The sequence below is a fragment of the Micromesistius poutassou genome (assembly GCF_964030765.1).
Source record: "Micromesistius poutassou genome assembly, chromosome: 3".
NCBI lineage: Eukaryota > Metazoa > Chordata > Actinopteri > Gadiformes > Gadidae > Micromesistius > Micromesistius poutassou.
Genome location: NC_140273.1, coordinates 8,021,326 through 8,038,692, shown reverse-complemented (window position 1 = coordinate 8,038,692; position 17,367 = coordinate 8,021,326). Strand labels below are relative to the sequence as shown.

Genomic DNA, 17,367 nt, shown 5'->3' with positions numbered 1-17,367 from the left:
AAGTGCCATTGTGGGAAAAACATGGTGCTTAAAGGTGTGTGGGGGTTGGAAGGCCATGCGTCTCAGGAACGCCGGCTCCAGAGGAAACTCGTGGCGGCCGACACGACAGCAGCCACCGCGGGGGGTCCCGTGAAGTGGTCAAGGCCACAGGGGAAGGTCCGTGGAACCCACGGGTCCTCCAAAGGTTTGCTACTCTTGTGGTCGATTTATCCACAGTGGCTTACAGTTTCTGTTTGACATGCGGGTTAGAGTTTGGCGTTTTTGCTCAAGGATGCTTTTTGGTCCCGCGGACACACACGCAGACACACACATGTGCCCATACACACACACACCCGCACACACACACACACTCACTCACTCACTCACTCACTCACTCACTCACTCACTCACTCGCTCACTTGCACGCACACACTCACTCATACACATACACATGCACACGAAAACACACCCACAAACACACTCGTACATACTCACACACACGCACACACACCGACACACACAAATACACAGCCACACTTGCACACACACATGCTCTCCGGTCGTTATACTGAGAAGCTAACCCTCACTCGGACAAAGACATTAAATAAACCGCTGCTCAGAAGGAGATCCACACAACCACACACACAGTGGCGTTACACTAACATTGTCTGAGAAGCTTAACCCTCTCTCGGTCAGCCACTGCCCAAGCAGAGCTCCACACACCCACAAACACCCCGTCGGCATGGTCCCCTCCTGGTGCCGTCGGTGAGCATACGTTCAGGCACCTGGAAAAAAGGATGTCACCCGCGGTTCAACGTTCACAGAGTGTTTTGGGAAGACTGGCAAAAAACAGAAGACTGACAAAAAAAGGTCTACAATAGGTCTCGCTTCAGTTACAGTGACAAAATGTCTCGGATAAGTATTCACGACCATATATGAAATATTACCAAAACATTAAAGCAAAAAAAAAAAAAAAAAAAGGTGGCACTGGCTCTTTAAGTCGACTCTGTGCTGACAAGAAGTTTTGGTTCAGTGGCTGCTACCCGGCGGACTGTAGCGAAAGCAGTTACCATTGTGCTTTCAGATGTTTGTTCTTAAAAGCCTTGTGATTATGAATTTAAGATTTAAATCTTTGTTTGCTTTATCCCTTTTTATCGTAGCGTTGCCCTTTTACGTAATGCTGGAATTCAAAGAATGCAGTTCAGGATCAGTGAAATGTTTTCAGTGCTTTGGTTGAAGATACGACATGATCTCAGCACTGATAACGGCCGTATTTGTGCGTCACTGAGTCAAATATGTTTACATTTGACTTACTGTTGAAACATTCTTATGTTATTTACATATTAACAGTTACTATGGTCATGCCGGAAAGGTAGCCCACTTCAAGTTAGAATATTGATCAATAACAGTGGAAAGCTTTGCCCAAGGCACAGCTGAATAACTGAATAACACTCACATACACACACACACTCACACACTCACACAAAGGAATTCTTTGGGGATTCTATTGCTGTCTGAAAACGCAAAAACAAGTGTAAATTCAGCAGCTGAAACAGCATGCACATAAATCTATCAATGAGTTCTGCCAGTGTTGTGTTGTGTATTCTAGCGCAGTGAAGTTTAGTATGTGTTGTCTTGTTTGTCCGAGCCCCATGTTGTGTTGTGTGTGTTGTGTTGTGTGTTGTAGCCCAGTGTTGTGTATTGTGTGTTCTAGCCCAGTGTTGTGTTCTGTGTGTTGTGTTGTGTGTTCTAGCCCAGTGTTGTGTACTGTGTGTTCTGTTGTGTGTTCTAGCCCAGTGTTTTTTACAGTGTGTTTTGTGTTCTTGCCCAGTGGCTGGTTCGGCACAAGCCAACAGCCAGACAGATTGGAACCAAGACAACACTTTATCAACTACTGCGTCCACCACCGCTTCAAAACAAACATCTACATGAATGATGAAAACCATTCTCTCCACAACCCCCCGCCCCCCCATTTACCATCTACTCGTAAATATATATGATCACACGTTTGGCATCAATTATGTGAGCGCTATTCTGTCTCCTATTTACTCTTTTTATACTTTGCCCTTTTTCATGATTTGCTTTTTAGGCTTTTGTTTCCGGATGTACCTGTGGAGTTCAGATTAGCAGGACAGCATGTGTTTGAACTTTGAATTCCAACTTTCATCTCAGCCATACTTATCTCAAAGAACGTGAGCAGGACAAGATGTTCCACCGTGTTCAGACCAACCAGTGTCATACAGTTCTCGGAACTGAGAACTGTAACGGTGGGTAGTTCCATATTAAAACCATTAAGCTACACAGTGTGAACCCAAATACACTTAAGTGAGAAAGAAACACATTGTTCTGAATTTCCTTTATTTACTTTCAGCAACAAAATAGAAAAAGTGGACAATGCATGCAAGGCATTAAAAGACGGCAACAAATGTGGCTGTATGTGCCATGCTACATTCTCAAGTATAGTGCAGTTTAGCACGATACATGTTCAATTCTCAGATTATAACAGATGATGAGATGATATTATCATGCATATGACTCAAAAGAGAGTGGGTCAACCAGGGCGAGATGAACACTTTAGATGAACAGTTTAGTGGCAGCCTCTGAGTTAAAAGGTTTTGCGTTTGAACCCCAATGTTGTTAGTAGAGATGCTCCGATCAGCATTTTTGGCCCGATCACCGATTACCGATCACCAAAATCATGATCTGCCGATTGCGATCACTCCCGATCACAGAATGGCAGGGGAATGGGAATCTTCCATATCTTTTATATATAATCTGGATAGCAGGCAAGCACCAGTTTCTGTTCCAATAGACTATATTTTTTCTCTTTGGATCCCCCGTGACTGAATCATGTCGCCCAATGCGTTCATCAAAGCTTCCGCAGAATCTGACTATCTATCATAATCTATCATATGATACTGAAATGTGCCTGTGCGCATACTGCTGTATTTACGGTACTGAAAATGTGCCTGCGTGCATACTGCTGTATTTACGGTACTGAAATGTGCCTGCCACATACTAAGCTATGCAAGTGCTCCGTAATCTAAACTGAAACCGCCTCCTTTGCCATCATTACAGTGACCCCGTGAAATCCTGGCAGTGTAGCACAATGTTTTAGACGGGAGAACTCATCCTGCCACTGGCAAGTTCCAGTTTGCAAAAAAAGAAAAAAAAGTTGCGCAAGTAATTTACATCAAGTGATCTGCGCTTTTGGGGTTCTCTGATCAAGCTTTTTTTTTTTGCCAATATCCGCCGATCATGATGGGCGTCCGATCAATCTGAGCATCTGTAGTTGTTAGTCTCCCTGTTGGACTCCTTGTGCAAGATGCACACTCCCCCGCCTGGTCACTAACCACTTATATCTGAAACAAGTCACTGAAGTCACGTGGCATAAGAGCATCAGCCTAATGAGCAAAAGAGTGAAAATAGTGAATGTTAAGTAAAGAGTTTAAAGGACATAGGAACCAGCTGGGAGGCCACAGGTGGCTTTCATTATTGGACAGAGTGAAGATTTTAATAATTAAAAGAGGGTCCTCGTTCGACCCCTCCCTGTGTGTGTGTGTGTGTGTGTGTCTCTCTCTCTCCTTCTCTCCGGTGATGATCTGTTCCAGGGGACTGGGGATTAAAGGAGTTCAGGGTTTAGGGGTCTGCCCTATAACCCAGGGTCAAAGGTCAGAGGGCAAGAACAAGAATCTCTGCATTCCAACTGACCACTGCCCTGCCCAAACATACACACACACACACACACACACACACACACACACACACACACACACACACACATAAACCAAATATAAACACTCACACACACACAAATAGAAGAATACGCACATGGACATACTCACACCAAATATTAACATGCACACACACACACACACACACAAATATAAGCATTCACAGACACACACACAACCACGGCATGTATAAACACATACCAGACATACTGCACACACGCACACACACACACACACACACACACACACACACACACACACACACACACACACACACAACATATAGGCACACAGACACCCACATAAGCACACATACAAGCACACACCACAGATAGCACACATACGGCATGCACACATGCACACACACACACACACACACTTCCTTGTCTGACCGTGAATGGTTTCTAATTAGGATGAGCTATTATCCTATATTATTATTATATTATACCAACATATACCCCTCGTACTACACGGAGCACTGTGTGCTAACACATAGCGCTAACACTGCTCTCAGACCCAAAGAAGGGCTTCGTCCTGGCATGGCACTGCTATGGGATGTGTCACTGCTATGGGCCCTGTGTGTCTGTGTGTGTCCCCCCCCCCAACAATCCTGTCCACCCGCAACGCCACCCACCACCCCCCCTCCCCCCGTCAACAATCCTGTCCGCCCGCAATCGAACACTCTTCCCCCCCCCCCCTCAACAATTCTGGTCACCTTTGCCTGGAGATAAGATAAGATTGCCAATGTGTATGTGGGCGCGTGTTTGTGTATGCGTGTTTGTGTGCGTTGATGAGCACGTTGGTGCGTGTCTGTGTGCGTTTGTGTCTGTGTGTGTGCGTTTGTGTCTGTGTGTGTGCGTGTGTGTGCGTGCAGGCCTGTTGGACAGGAGGCGGTCTGATCGGACTCTGTTATTAATGAGATATTTGTCCAGTTGGCTCTGCTGGATGCTTTATCTGCTGCCCTAGACATGTGCACACTGGAAAACTATGCACGCAGTCTGGCCTGTGTGCATACATGTTGCAACCATGGGGGTGAGGTGTGTGTGTGTGTGTGTGTGTGTGTGTGTGTGTGTGTGTGTGTGAGTGTGAGAAAGAAATATATTATATTATATATTATATATATTATATATTATATACTGTTCTTGATATGAAATGGTTTCTTTTATTTTAGTTATCATCATTGGCCGAATGTTGGATCGACTTTAGAACTAAATCATATGAGGAGGTAATATAATAATTGCATTATGCCTGATCATTCATCCAAACAACTCTCTCTCCCTCTTTCTCTCTCTCTTCTTCTAACAGAACACCTCTGCGTCTCTGAACAAGGAAAAAGCAGGTACGTTGATTCTTCTCAAACTGTTTGGATGTCATGTTAACCTCATGCTGCATCTGTTTTCACCTGAACGTCGCTTCAACTCTCAAGTGACTGTTTTGCATTTTCTGTTGCTTTCACTTCCAAATTTGTATTTCATATTCCATTTCAAATCTTGCTTTGAAGCGCTGAAACCAAATGTCCTGGATAGTATCAGGTTTGATGAGAATGTGGTTGAAGCTTTACATGAAACAGCTTTCGCCCTGTGAGCCCGATTGAGAGAGAGTGTCTGTGTGTGTGTGTGTGTGTGTGTGTGTGTGTGTGTGTGTGTGTGTCATGGCGTATCGGAGGGATAACGCATCAAGGGTAAGTGAACCCATGGTAGAGATAGAGAGACAGAGAGATGGATGGAGGTGGTGGGGGAGAAGCAGGAGGAGGAGAGACCCCACCATGCGGTCTAGATAGGCACCCTGGACCTGCGGATCCTCGGATCCCCCCCCCCCACCCTCCTCCATGATAACACCTAGACTCGGTGTCTCCCCCCCAGCAGCTCTCCACTAGATCTGATGGTTTAACCCAGACTGGCTGTCTTCGCACCCTCACCCTGATGGCCCCCGCTATGACACATGATGGATGGTTTCTGAAGGTGGCGAGGCGGCTTCTAATGGGTTGTTGTCTCATCCGTGCAACGCCACGGTTAACAACGTATCGCTGCTACTCGTCATGGCGTTAGCTATCGCTGGCCTCAACCTGCACGCACGCTCGTATGATTCACTGACCGATGTGTGTAACCCAAATACATTGATGCAAATAAAAATGACCTAAGACGAATTCCACAAATTCCACCGTTCCGCTGTGCATCCACTATTCTAAGCTACACCGTACTACGCTACAACACACTACGCTACCACTATGCTACGGTCACGCTAATACTGACCATGCTTCACATTACATCAACTCACACTGTACTACACCACGAGACAGGTAGCCGCTCAGTGTTTAAACCATGGGCCTCTGACAGAGTAACGTGTGGTGACTGGTCGCTCCCTCCAGATTGCACAAGGCCACAAGAAACACCACCATCACTCCAAACAGCACCATCACTCCATCTTCATGAACACTGCCCGTAGACTGACCGTACGCTGGGCTACAATACCAGAGGAGCAGGGGGAGTCGGTGGTCGAATTACCTCCCTCTTCCACTTCCACCCAGAAGGATGCTAGGAGTCCCCTCTTTCTCTCTCTCTCTCTCTCTCTCTCTCTCTCTCTCTCTCTTGCTCTCACTCTTGCTCTCTCACTCTCTCTAATTATCTCCAAAAGGCAAGGGGACATAAGCTCACAAAAATAATTAAAAACATCCCCACTGAGGTCAGATTCAAAGAGGTCCCAAATTCCTGGCCCTTTTTCACTTAAAGTTAACCAGACAGACTTCCTGTCGGCACGTTATGTAACTGCCCTGGTCGGTGACAGAGCCCAGGGCTTTGGGGGGCGTGGCCGGGTGGGGCGGGGGTGGGTCTGGGTCTGGGTGGTGGGGCGGCTGGGGGGGGGGGGTTCATCACAAAGGCCAGTGTTCATTGTCCCACATCAAAGCGGGTGCCGCCGTATCGTTGCCATTTAAGCCCCTTGGGAATGACACGTTTGTGACAGTCTTGTTACATCACACACGCCCCTCCCCCCCCCGCCGCCACACGGCTATGAAAGACAGCTCATTCACGGCTACTTTTACTGTCGCCATGTCGACGGGGGCGACCCCACCCCCCTCCCCAGACCCAGGGCCCCACACCACCGCTCCCCCCTTGTCCCCAGTGATCACAACACAGTGTTTGGCCCCTGTAAATGCCCCCCTCAGGGCTGACTGGCTCTCGTCTCACCAACAGTCCCGTGGTCGCGGCTAGCCGGCCTGGAACAGGAAACATCTTCATTTCTTCCACACATCACTTCATATCAGAGAGGTGGAATGCTGGGCTTCACAGAGGAGGATTGTAGTGCCGGGCTTCATGCAGGTGATAGTTATCACTAGCTGCAAGGAGGACTCCTTCTGACCACCTGTCTGTCTGTGTGCTGGCCTGTATAGCACAGTTCTCAACCTATTCAGTGATTGTAAAGTACTGTAGTACTTACTGTAGATCAGAAGTATTTTACTGTAACATTTTTAAATGAAAACCTGAATTTCCTAGTTTCCCATTCCCTGTGATCATCGCTCTTTGATGTGATACCGTCCCTCTCCCCCTTCTCCCCCTCCTCCCCTCCTCTGCCCCCAACTCTTTGAACAATATAGTCATTGGTACCTGCTCCCCTCTTCTCCTCCACCTCCTCTCTCACCTCCATTTCCTCTTCATCCTTTAAATTCTTCCTCCTTCTCATTCTTCCCCTCTTCCGCCTTTTCTTCCATTCCCTGCTCCACTTCTTCCTCTTCTCACTCGTCCTCCTCCTTTTCTTCCTCCTTCTCCTCTTCCTCCTCTTTCTCCTCCTCCTCCTCTCCCTATACCTCCTCTTCCTCCTCCTCATCCTCCTTCTCTTCCTCCTCCTCATCCTCCTTCTCTTCCTCCTCCTCCTCCTGCTGCTCCTCTTCCTTCCCCTCTTCCTCCTCGTCCTCGTCCTCGTCCTCCTCCTGTAAGCAGCGTTGGTCAACAGGGTGTCTCCCCGTGTCAGCACCCTGACCCCCGCAAGCATGACACACAGTTCTCCCAATCCTGGAAAACCTGTCAGAGCCAGATCCAATAGTCATAACACACACATGCCTGCACGCATGCACGCACACACACACTCACACCATTAACCATACACACACACACACACACACACATTCCTGCTTGTATGCACGCACACAAACACAATGACACCCTTACACATGCAGACAGACGCACACACACACACACACACACACACACACACACACACACACACACACACACTCTTACCCACACACTCACACACTTGTGAATGAGAGTATATGTCCTTTTTTTCTTCTTGGCCCAGTTTTAACCCTGAAAATTTTGTTCCATCCGAGGGGTTCTGTGTTTCTGTCATGACACGTTGTGGATGAGAGGGCTTGCAGGCCCTGATTGTATATGATTCAGATGATTCAGGCTCAGATTAAACAGTCAGGGTCAGCTTTGATTTTGTGTAACACTGGGTTGCTTTACACACTTAGTTGAAGGGTTTAGTTATGCACCTTTCTAATTATTCCAAACATCAGCATAATTATTGTATCAAATCATTTCCGACCTCCCTTTCACCTACCTACACGTTATTGTGTGTGGGTTTGTGTGTGTCTGTAAAGCTCTATATCTCTCCCCCTCTCTGCCCCCCCCCCCCCCCCCTCTCTCTCTCTCTCTCTCTCTCTCTCTCTCTATCTCTCTCTCTCTCTCTCTCTCTCTTCTGTGTGTGCATGTGTTTATCAGATTGGCAGCAGCCTCGGGGGCCTTTCAAGTTCCTGGTATCCATCTTGTTTCCATCTGGTTCCTCCTGGTTCCCCCTGGTTCCTGGGTTGTCCCGACTGTCCGTGTCCAGGGGGACAGTGTTGGGAAGCCCTTCATGGTTTTAAATATAGACCAATGGGAATATGTAAACACAACATCACTAGCACAGCATCCCACCCAGCGAGATGCTCACAGCCACAACCTTTCACCTACATTCGCCATCTCCTGGGACTGTCGCTGCCGGCCTCACACGCCCACCGCTCGCTTACGACGCTGTCAGGAGCACGGCTTGAACCAGGGTCATGTCGGTGGGGGTTCTGACATGAGGCATGAGGTTCTGTGGAGAGAATGGCACCGGGGAGGTCCTGTGATTCATCCCTCAGTACCGGCTCGTCCATTACTTTTCGTCTGTGTCCAGTCCGGCGGGTTATTCAAGCCCTCCCCATTGTTTTCCCTTCCCAGAAGAACTTGGGTTCAATATGCGCCGCTCTTGTTTTGTCATACTTAAAATAACAGCTCACTTGACCCCAGTATTGACCCCTGGGGAACTCCGCGTTATGAAATAACATTGAGAAAGGATCGGTGAGGGCTTGCCTGGGTGAACCTTTCATCCACTGGCAACCCATGGCCAGCGATGGTCCGGTCCCCGTCAACATCTGTGATTTCATAATTATCAGGGATTCTTTTTTTATAGTATGTTACAAACATTATACATTCAACATTATTATTCAACATGTTGTGATATACTGTATATGGTAGGTTACATTCCCAACTGTTCCCCCCTTTTTTTTAACAAATGTATTGCTTGTTGTGTTCTAGTACATAGTCTCATGTGTCTCTCATGTGTCTGCATGTGTGTGTGTGTGTGTGTGTGTGTGTGTGTGTGTGTGTGTGTCTGTGTGTCTGTGTGTCTGTGTGTGTGCGTGTACATGTACATGCATGCGTGTATGTAGGGGTGTGTGTGTATTCACCCCACTGCATCATCAGAGTAAACAACAGCTTAAAAAGGTGGATTTCCACCCAGACGGTGTCTCCTGGCACACCGGGGTGAACATGACACTTCCTATTTTAAAACTGTCGACAACTCCGGCAAAACGCATCCCAGCTCGCCTCTATTTCCAGGGCTCCAATTTCCTGACATAATTAGCACTTTCCCAACACAGGGAAAAAGTTGAAGGGAGCACAGCAGACTATCTCACGTCTCGCACATGCATGTCATGAGACAGACTTTATCTGGATGCCCATACACTCACACATGCACACACACACGCACACACAGAGATACACACATTAGCATTAGCATTAGCATTTAGCACATGAGTATCTCATGCATCTCAGGTGTTGTCGATACACACACGCCCACACACATACCCACCACACACATCTCCTGTTGTGTATCGATAGCCCCATACACATGGATTTTCTTCCATGTAGATATGATGTGCTCCCTATGCATCCAAAGAGCCCCAGTAGCCCCCTGACTGATGACCCCAGGCCCCCCACAACCATGAGTCAATACCCCCTCACCCCTTAATGACTCACCTTGTGTGTCCCCCCCCCCACCCCACTCTCCTTTTCCAATCAGTCCCACTTTGTTGGCTCCCAGCTCCATACTAACCACAGGAATCTATGTTTGTGTGTGCGGTGTGTGTGTGTGTGTGTGTGTGTGTGCCTGTGTGTGCCTGTGTGTGCCTGTGTGTGTGTGTGTGTTTACACAAGGGCCACATTCTTGGCCCGGTCCGTCACACTTCCATGCAGTGCTGCATGAAGGTATGAAATGCATGTGCATGATGCATCACCCATCCATCACTACACACATACCTACACGCTGTGCAGAAAAAACACATATGGAAACAAACATACATACATGCATAGATACACACACATATAGATACACACCTTCCACAAAACACACACACATACACACAAAAAATGTCACACACATACACACACACACACACAGAAATAAACATATACTTCTCCAGGCCCTAAATATTTGACACACTTCTCACAATGTTCTCCTCTTTGTAGTCTTTTACATCTCTGTGCTTTACTGGACTCTACTGTGGCGTTTATTTAGAGGCTTCCCGTGTATATCACCATTAGTGTGGCCTAATTGACAGCCGGACACTATTATCCACCCTGTTTATAGCGCTTTCCTTCCACTTCTAAAAACACAACCAGCTCAACTTCCCATCACAATGCGGGGGGATTCCATTTGTCTTTCACAAATTATTTGAGAAAATCCCAAAGAAAATAATGTGAGGAAAGAATTTGTTATCTTGTTCCTAAGATAAACGTTTCTCGTATATATATATATATATAGCCTAGTCATGCTTCTGCTGTATTATTTTTACATGGTTGTATTAAAGGTCAGAAAAGAGCGCTGCCTTTCCCTTTCAAGATGCCTCTGTGCAGGGCAGCGCAGCGCACGGCGGCCGACAGGAAACCAACATGCGCACGGGAATTTACAGCAGGAAGTTCACGCGCTTGAATTCCCGTGCGCGACAACAAAAGCCTCCCCCACGTACGGAGGAAGAGAAGGCAGCACCATTCCTACTTTAGCTGGCAGTCTTCTACTTATAGCCTCTGAACTCTGTGTTGAGTAAGGAACTGCAAGTAGAAATTGGTGACATGATTTTATATTTATGTATACAAAGAAACGCATTGAAATGTGTCGTAGGCTCACGGAATGAATCTGTGCATTATGGGTTCCTTACAGTTTTCCTAACCCTTCCTAACCCTTCTTGAAGTTTTTCCTTCTTTCTTTCTTTCTTTCTTTCTTTCTTTCTTTCTTTCTCACGATCTTTCTTATTTCCTTTGTTTCTTGGGTTCTTTGCTTATTCCCCTCTTTCCTCCGTTTGGTTCTTGGGGTGGATTTGGATCAGTGAATAAGAGTTCACTGTGCTGCCGTGTGGGCCTCATGTCTTTCTGCTGCTACTTTGTGCCTTCCTCGTTACGTCTCGTAGAGGGAGTGTCCCGCCCCGGTGGGGAGGTGGCGGGGTGGGATGGTGCCGTGATGGAGCGAGCACAGGGAGAATGGAGAGAGAGAGAGCCACAGGCCAGGAGTTCCCTATGTAACCTATGGCTAACCTAGCCCTAGCCCTGTGCTGCGGCTAATGTGATCCAGCGCCCCCTACCCCCACCCCCACCCCCAGGGAAACTGTAAATCTCCTGGGGGGTGGAGGGGGGGTGTAAGCTGCCCAGGATGTCCCAGGTCAATGAGCCAGCCCGGCACCAGCGGGACCCTGTCATGGCCTGCCTGCTTTATGCCCTCGCCTAGGTGTCATACGCTGGTGTTGGTGGGGTGGGGGGGGGGGGGTGGTGGTAGGGTCGGTGGTATGTGTGTGTGCGTGTGTATGTGTGTTTGTGCATTTGTATGTATTGGTATGTGTGTTTCTGTCTGTATGCTATGCATGTGTTTCTGTCTGCGTGTGCGTGTGCAGTATGAGTATGTGAGTATGTGTATGTGTGTGTGCTAGGGTGTGTGTGTGTGTGTGTGTGTGTGTGTGTTATGTGCAGCAATGTCTTGAGTTAATGGGCAGGGCTGAAAGTGTAAAAGTTCTGAGGAAAGGTGTGTCTCTCTGATAGCAAGACCTCCAGCAGATGGTCACATCAAAGGCACGCACACACACACACACACACACACACACACACATACACACACACACAGGGCGAGAGGCGCATGGGAACTTGTGCACATGCTTGGCGCCGCTGGATTAGAATGGAGCATTGTGTGGAGCGTTGTGTTGTTTACCTTTTCAAAGACATCGCAATGTTGTCTGCAACGCCATCCTCATGTGCCACCACACACACACACACACACACACACACACACACACGCACACACACACACACACACACACACATACACACACACAGAGCATATCCCTCCACCACCACTACCGCACCCTCCGCTTCCTTCCTACCCTGACGCTTCCTCTATTTCTAGGTCAATGTGTTGGCAGGTAGCCCTTTGAGGCCTGGTTGTCGGTGCACACACATATACATAAGTACACACACACACACACACACACACACATCTGCACACACATATGCATGAACATGCACATACACCCACACATATATACACACCCTTTCCAAAACACAGATAGATACACACATACACACACACTGCTGGCAGGGTGTGGGGATGTTTGAGTGAAGTTGGCACGGTCCCCACCTGCCGACTTATGAGGACTCTGTTGTGTTTCTCTCGGCCATGTCTGCTCCTGTCTGCTGAACCCCCCGACCCCACCCCTCCCCCATCTGCCCTCCCCTCTCCCCCTCCTTTCACTCCTCTCTCGTCCTTCCAGCATCTCTCTCCACTCTCCCCCCTCCTTTCCCTCCTCCCTCACCCTTCAAGCATCTCTCTCCACTCTCCCCCCCCCCTCCTCTCACCCCTCCCCCCCATCCCAGGCACCCATCCAACCCGAGTCTAACAGAAAGCCCTGTTACCCCAAGAACCCCCCAGGTAGAGAGAGAGAGAGAGAGGGAGAGAGCGAGAGAGAGTGAGAGAGAGGGAGAGAGAGAGAGAGAGAGCGAGAGAGAGACACATAAAGAGTGGGAAGGAGAGAGGGGAGGGGGGAAGACAGGGACAGGGAGGGAGGGAGAGAGATACAGAGAGTGATGGGGTAGAGAGAGAGAGAAAGAGAAAGAGGGGGTGGGAGAGAAAGAGAGGAGACTGATATCATATCATGATAACTTGACTGACCCAGTTACTTGTTCTAATTTATGGAGTAATTTAAACACACACACACCAGACAAACACACATGCCCATGCCTGTTCCTGGGAACAACACAACTTGATTCAGGTCCATGCAACACGATATGGGGTGGGTGAAAGTAGAAAAAACTAAAAATGGTAAAAAGTGATACTTTAATAGGATGTTTGTTTTGTTTGTGTTTGTTTTTACCATTTCCTGATCCTGGGTTTACTGCTGGGGGATGGGGGGGACGGGGGTTAGCGAGTTGATCGTAGAGCCGTGAGGTATATTGGCCACGCCGGGCCATTAAACAAGCCCGCCTGTGGGAGATCCTGTTCTTATCAGCCCCTCTCTGGCCCTTAATGTCACTCAGCCACGGAGAGTGTGGGGCACCCTGGGGCACCCTCGCTCGCTGTCTCTGGGAGTGTGGGTGCTCACAACCCCCCCCCCCACACCCTGATCCAGGTCACCTCCATTGTGGCACCCTGCATATGTGGCTGAGGAGAGCTTGGAAGGGAATGAGATTACATCTAGTTGGTACTCCGGTGTGTGTGCATCATTTGTCTTTATACTGTACGCTAACATTGTTCAACGGTACTTTAATGTTTAGTTTGCCTTGCATTTTTAAATGTATTACCCATTTCCAGAAATAATTCATATATTATCCATTTACACAGTCAGTTTTTAAATTTTGTGAACAATCAACATTGATATTACTTCTCTTTACCAAAGTAAAAGCCCCTTACTCTTCCCAGTTCCCCTTATCCTCGTTAATCAGCTAAGCTCAAAGTCTCTTCCACTCCATAGCCCTGCAGAGAAGCTCATCCACAGACCCCTGAGTGGTCTCATTACCTAATGAGTCAGCCTTGGTCAGCACCAGCAGCTCAGCCCCCTGCTTGGCTAATAGCTGAGCTAGGGGTTAGCTTAAGCCTGACGATAGCATGATGTTGTGAAATATAAGTCTGTTGCATAAGTTCCAGTGCAGTAACATACCTGTCAAAAATGTGTGTGTGTATGTGTGTGTGTGTGTGTGTGTGTGTGTGTGTGTGTGTGTGTGTGTGTGTGTGTGTGTGTGTGTGTGTGTGAGTGTGTGTATAAGTGTGTGTGAGTGTGTGTATAAGCATGTGTGAGTGTGTGTATAAGCGTGTGTGTGTGTGTGTGTGTGTGTGCATGTGTGTTTGTGTTTGTGTGAATGTGTTTGTGTACTGTGTGCACTATTTCCCACAATGCCCGGCTGTGCTGGTGTGTGTACAGGGACAGGTGTGGCCGTAACTAGGGCATTATATAACCGGCATCGATGCCTCCGCTGTCTAGACAGGAAAGATGCAGAAAAAGAAAAGCCCCCCACACACACACACATACACACAGCATGGCAGAATAGAATATGAGGGCGATGCAGTGATGGAATTGTCCACTGTAGCCACTACTGCAGCAGCACGGCAGTGGGAGCACTAGCTGCAGCAGTCGCAGCAGAATCACACAGAACCTACTAGAGAGAGAGATAGGGAGGGAGAGAGAGAGAGGAGCACAAGAACAACGCCAGAGCTGGCATCACCGCAGCCAAGCAGGACCAGGAGAAAACAACAGTACTGCTGTCTCCTGTTCCGCGGAAGAGGAGGAAAACACAGATCCAAACCCTGCACGCCGGGTCTAATTTAAGTAACTCTGTGTGTTCAGTGGATCTAGGAATAGCCTGGCAGGGAGGAGAGAGCGTGGATACAGATCGGTGCTGCGCTGTGACAGGTGGTGGAGGGGGGGGGGGCGAGGGGTGGATCTCCGCTCAGTTTGGGACATCCAGGCTGCTGTGGTACTCGTCTGGGTTTGAGCTGCTGTCGGTTTTTCTGAGCTGGATTTTGGATTCGAGCCTCTGGTCTGGGTTTTTGGACGGGGTTAGCACTGGACTGGAGATTCGGGGGGATTCACCTCGGGGGGTTCAGGCTGGCACTGGCTGTGCACTGGTTCCAGGGGCGCGATGTCTCGCTCTATGCGGTGGCAGCTGCTGCAGAAGTCCATCAGCGAACACCTCCGCTTCTCCTCCTGCAGAGCCCTGGACGCCCTCAACAGGACCACCAGGGAGGGCCGTGTGGCAGGTGAGAGGGTGAGGCGGGAGAGGTAGAGTCTGCGTTTTGAGAGGGTGAGAGGGGGAGTGAGTGAGTGAATAAGAAGGAGTCATTGAGAGAGACAGAGTGTGACTGAGTGAGTGGTTGACATGGTGAGAGGGGGGAGTGACTGAGTGAATAAGAGTGAGTGAATGTGTGAGGTAGAAATGTAGAGATGGAGATAGTGACTGAGTGAGTGGTTGACATGGTCAGAGGGGGGAATGAGTGAGTGAGTGAATCAGTGAGTAAGAGAGGGAGAGAGTGAAGGAATTACTGAGTGATTGAGTGGGCTAATGAGAGTGTTAGTAAGGCATAAGTAATTGGGTGAGTAAGAGCGTTAGGGATTGTGCGATGGTGAGAATGAGGGAGTGAAAGTATTAATTGATTAATTAGTATTAATCATTAATTGAGTAATTGATTGTATTAGTGCCATTAATCCTGTATGTGGGAGACTATGCATCTCTGTATCTGCAGGATAGTTCCCTAGGATGTTGAGTGCAAAGCTCTCAGCCTAAGGGGTTTGGCAGTGCTAGTGACATGTCAAGCTGTTGCAGGAGCATCTCAAGGAGAACGTGTACTGCAGTGTCACTCTATACTATCAGATGCACTGCAGGGCTTCTCTGCAGGCAAGGTCTGCTGCTACTATCTGTTTCAGAGGGAAATAACCAACACTGATGTTCACTATACAGAGGGGGGCTAATGGCAAAAGGTTACGTATGTTTATAAAGGTGTATGCGTGTATAGGTTACCATAACAGTTAACATAAAACATTTTGTCTGCTTACTAATACAGTAAGTCTGCACCTTGGACTTTGATAAGCATACATATGATGACACGTTTCTTCCCCAATCTTTTGAAGTATAAATATTCCCATCAGTATTTTCCTCTTTAGCAGTATTTCTTACTTTGTGTTGAATGTGAGTGATTGTTGTATGGATTTGTGTGTGTGGAATATGCCCTTACACAGCTGTCAGTGCACGTCCCTGTTATATGAATGACTTAAAGTGAGTAAAAGCTGCCTCAGCCACAGTGTTGAAAGTAGAGTACCTCCACTGGGCCCTTAATGCATTAATAATGCTGTTCTGTGGTGGCGGGGAGCAAGGAGTGCATTAGAACAGATCTGCTGCTGCTGCAGCTGCAAATCTCCCCACCCTCCCAAGGTTCCTCTGGCAGCACGCTTTTAAACAATACCGCCAGGCTCCACCGTGGACCATCGTACACACTAGGGCCGCTCTGGTTCATCTCCTCCTAGTGTTTCATATTTAAAATCTGCAGAGCGGCCCAGATGGAGTGGTATAAATATTGTAGAACCATGACCGAATTAGGAGGGTTGTCTTATGCAAAGGGCTGTTTTTATCAAACATTGTGTCATATGAGGTGATGGAAAGATAATAGACATCGGCCCCCAATGTGGCTTTTTAATACACTGTGATTTAACCATATCTACATATAGCCTGCATCTGCTGTACACACCGACATCAACTACGCAGTACAAAGCCTTTTCAAAAAACACTCACGCGTGTGCAGGTGTTTCGCGAGTGTGCACGCTACATAAATCCAGAGCGGGGTCTGAGTCGATGGAGGAGGTGGAACAAACCATCTCCTTCCTCTTTCTAAATCATCGCAGGTGCAGCTCTCCCCCCTCAGTTTCAAAGGCCAAAGGACACAGTGTTTCCCCCCCGACCCTGAGAATCCCCAAGCTAAGGGACTCAGGAGGTCAGCGCCCCCTGGCCTGACCCCGGTATTGAAGTGGGGATGGCCAGGTGATGTATATCTCCCAGCCCCGGCCCCATGCAGGATGTGACAGACAGCCTCCACATAACTCACCCTCTCTCTCCCCTCCACAGCCCTGCATGAAAGGGGAGGAAGAAAGTTGAAAAGTGGGTCAGCCAGATTTCAATAACAGCTAATTACAGTTCTGACACTAATTTCTCCTCTGTATCTCATCTTCCGAGAAATCGAGAAAATAAAAACCCCAGTGGGGGGAGGAATGCGGAGGGTAGCGCCAGAGGGTTTTGTGTGCGTCAACCGCAGAATTTTGCTTCCAATGACAAGCGTTGCGAAAGCATCGTCTGGCAGGCGTTCGAAGAAGGCCCCCATCCTACCCAGGAAC

The 17,367-nt window shown here is 48.2% G+C and overlaps 1 protein-coding gene across 2 annotated transcripts in view; it reads left to right on the top strand.

Moving 5' to 3' along the window:
• Positions 1–17,367, top strand: part of dlc1 (DLC1 Rho GTPase activating protein) — a 92,587-nt gene that overhangs the window by 20,975 nt on the left and 54,245 nt on the right. Inside the window, exon 5 of one of the 2 annotated variants that reach the window (XM_084465675.1) lies at positions 5,019–5,052. In XM_084465675.1, coding sequence (XP_084321801.1) covers positions 5,019–5,052 — 34 coding nt within the window. Of the gene's footprint in view, positions 1–5,018; positions 5,053–15,061; positions 15,246–17,367 lie in introns of those variants that run through there. The other variant, XM_084465676.1, reaches the window with a different exon arrangement.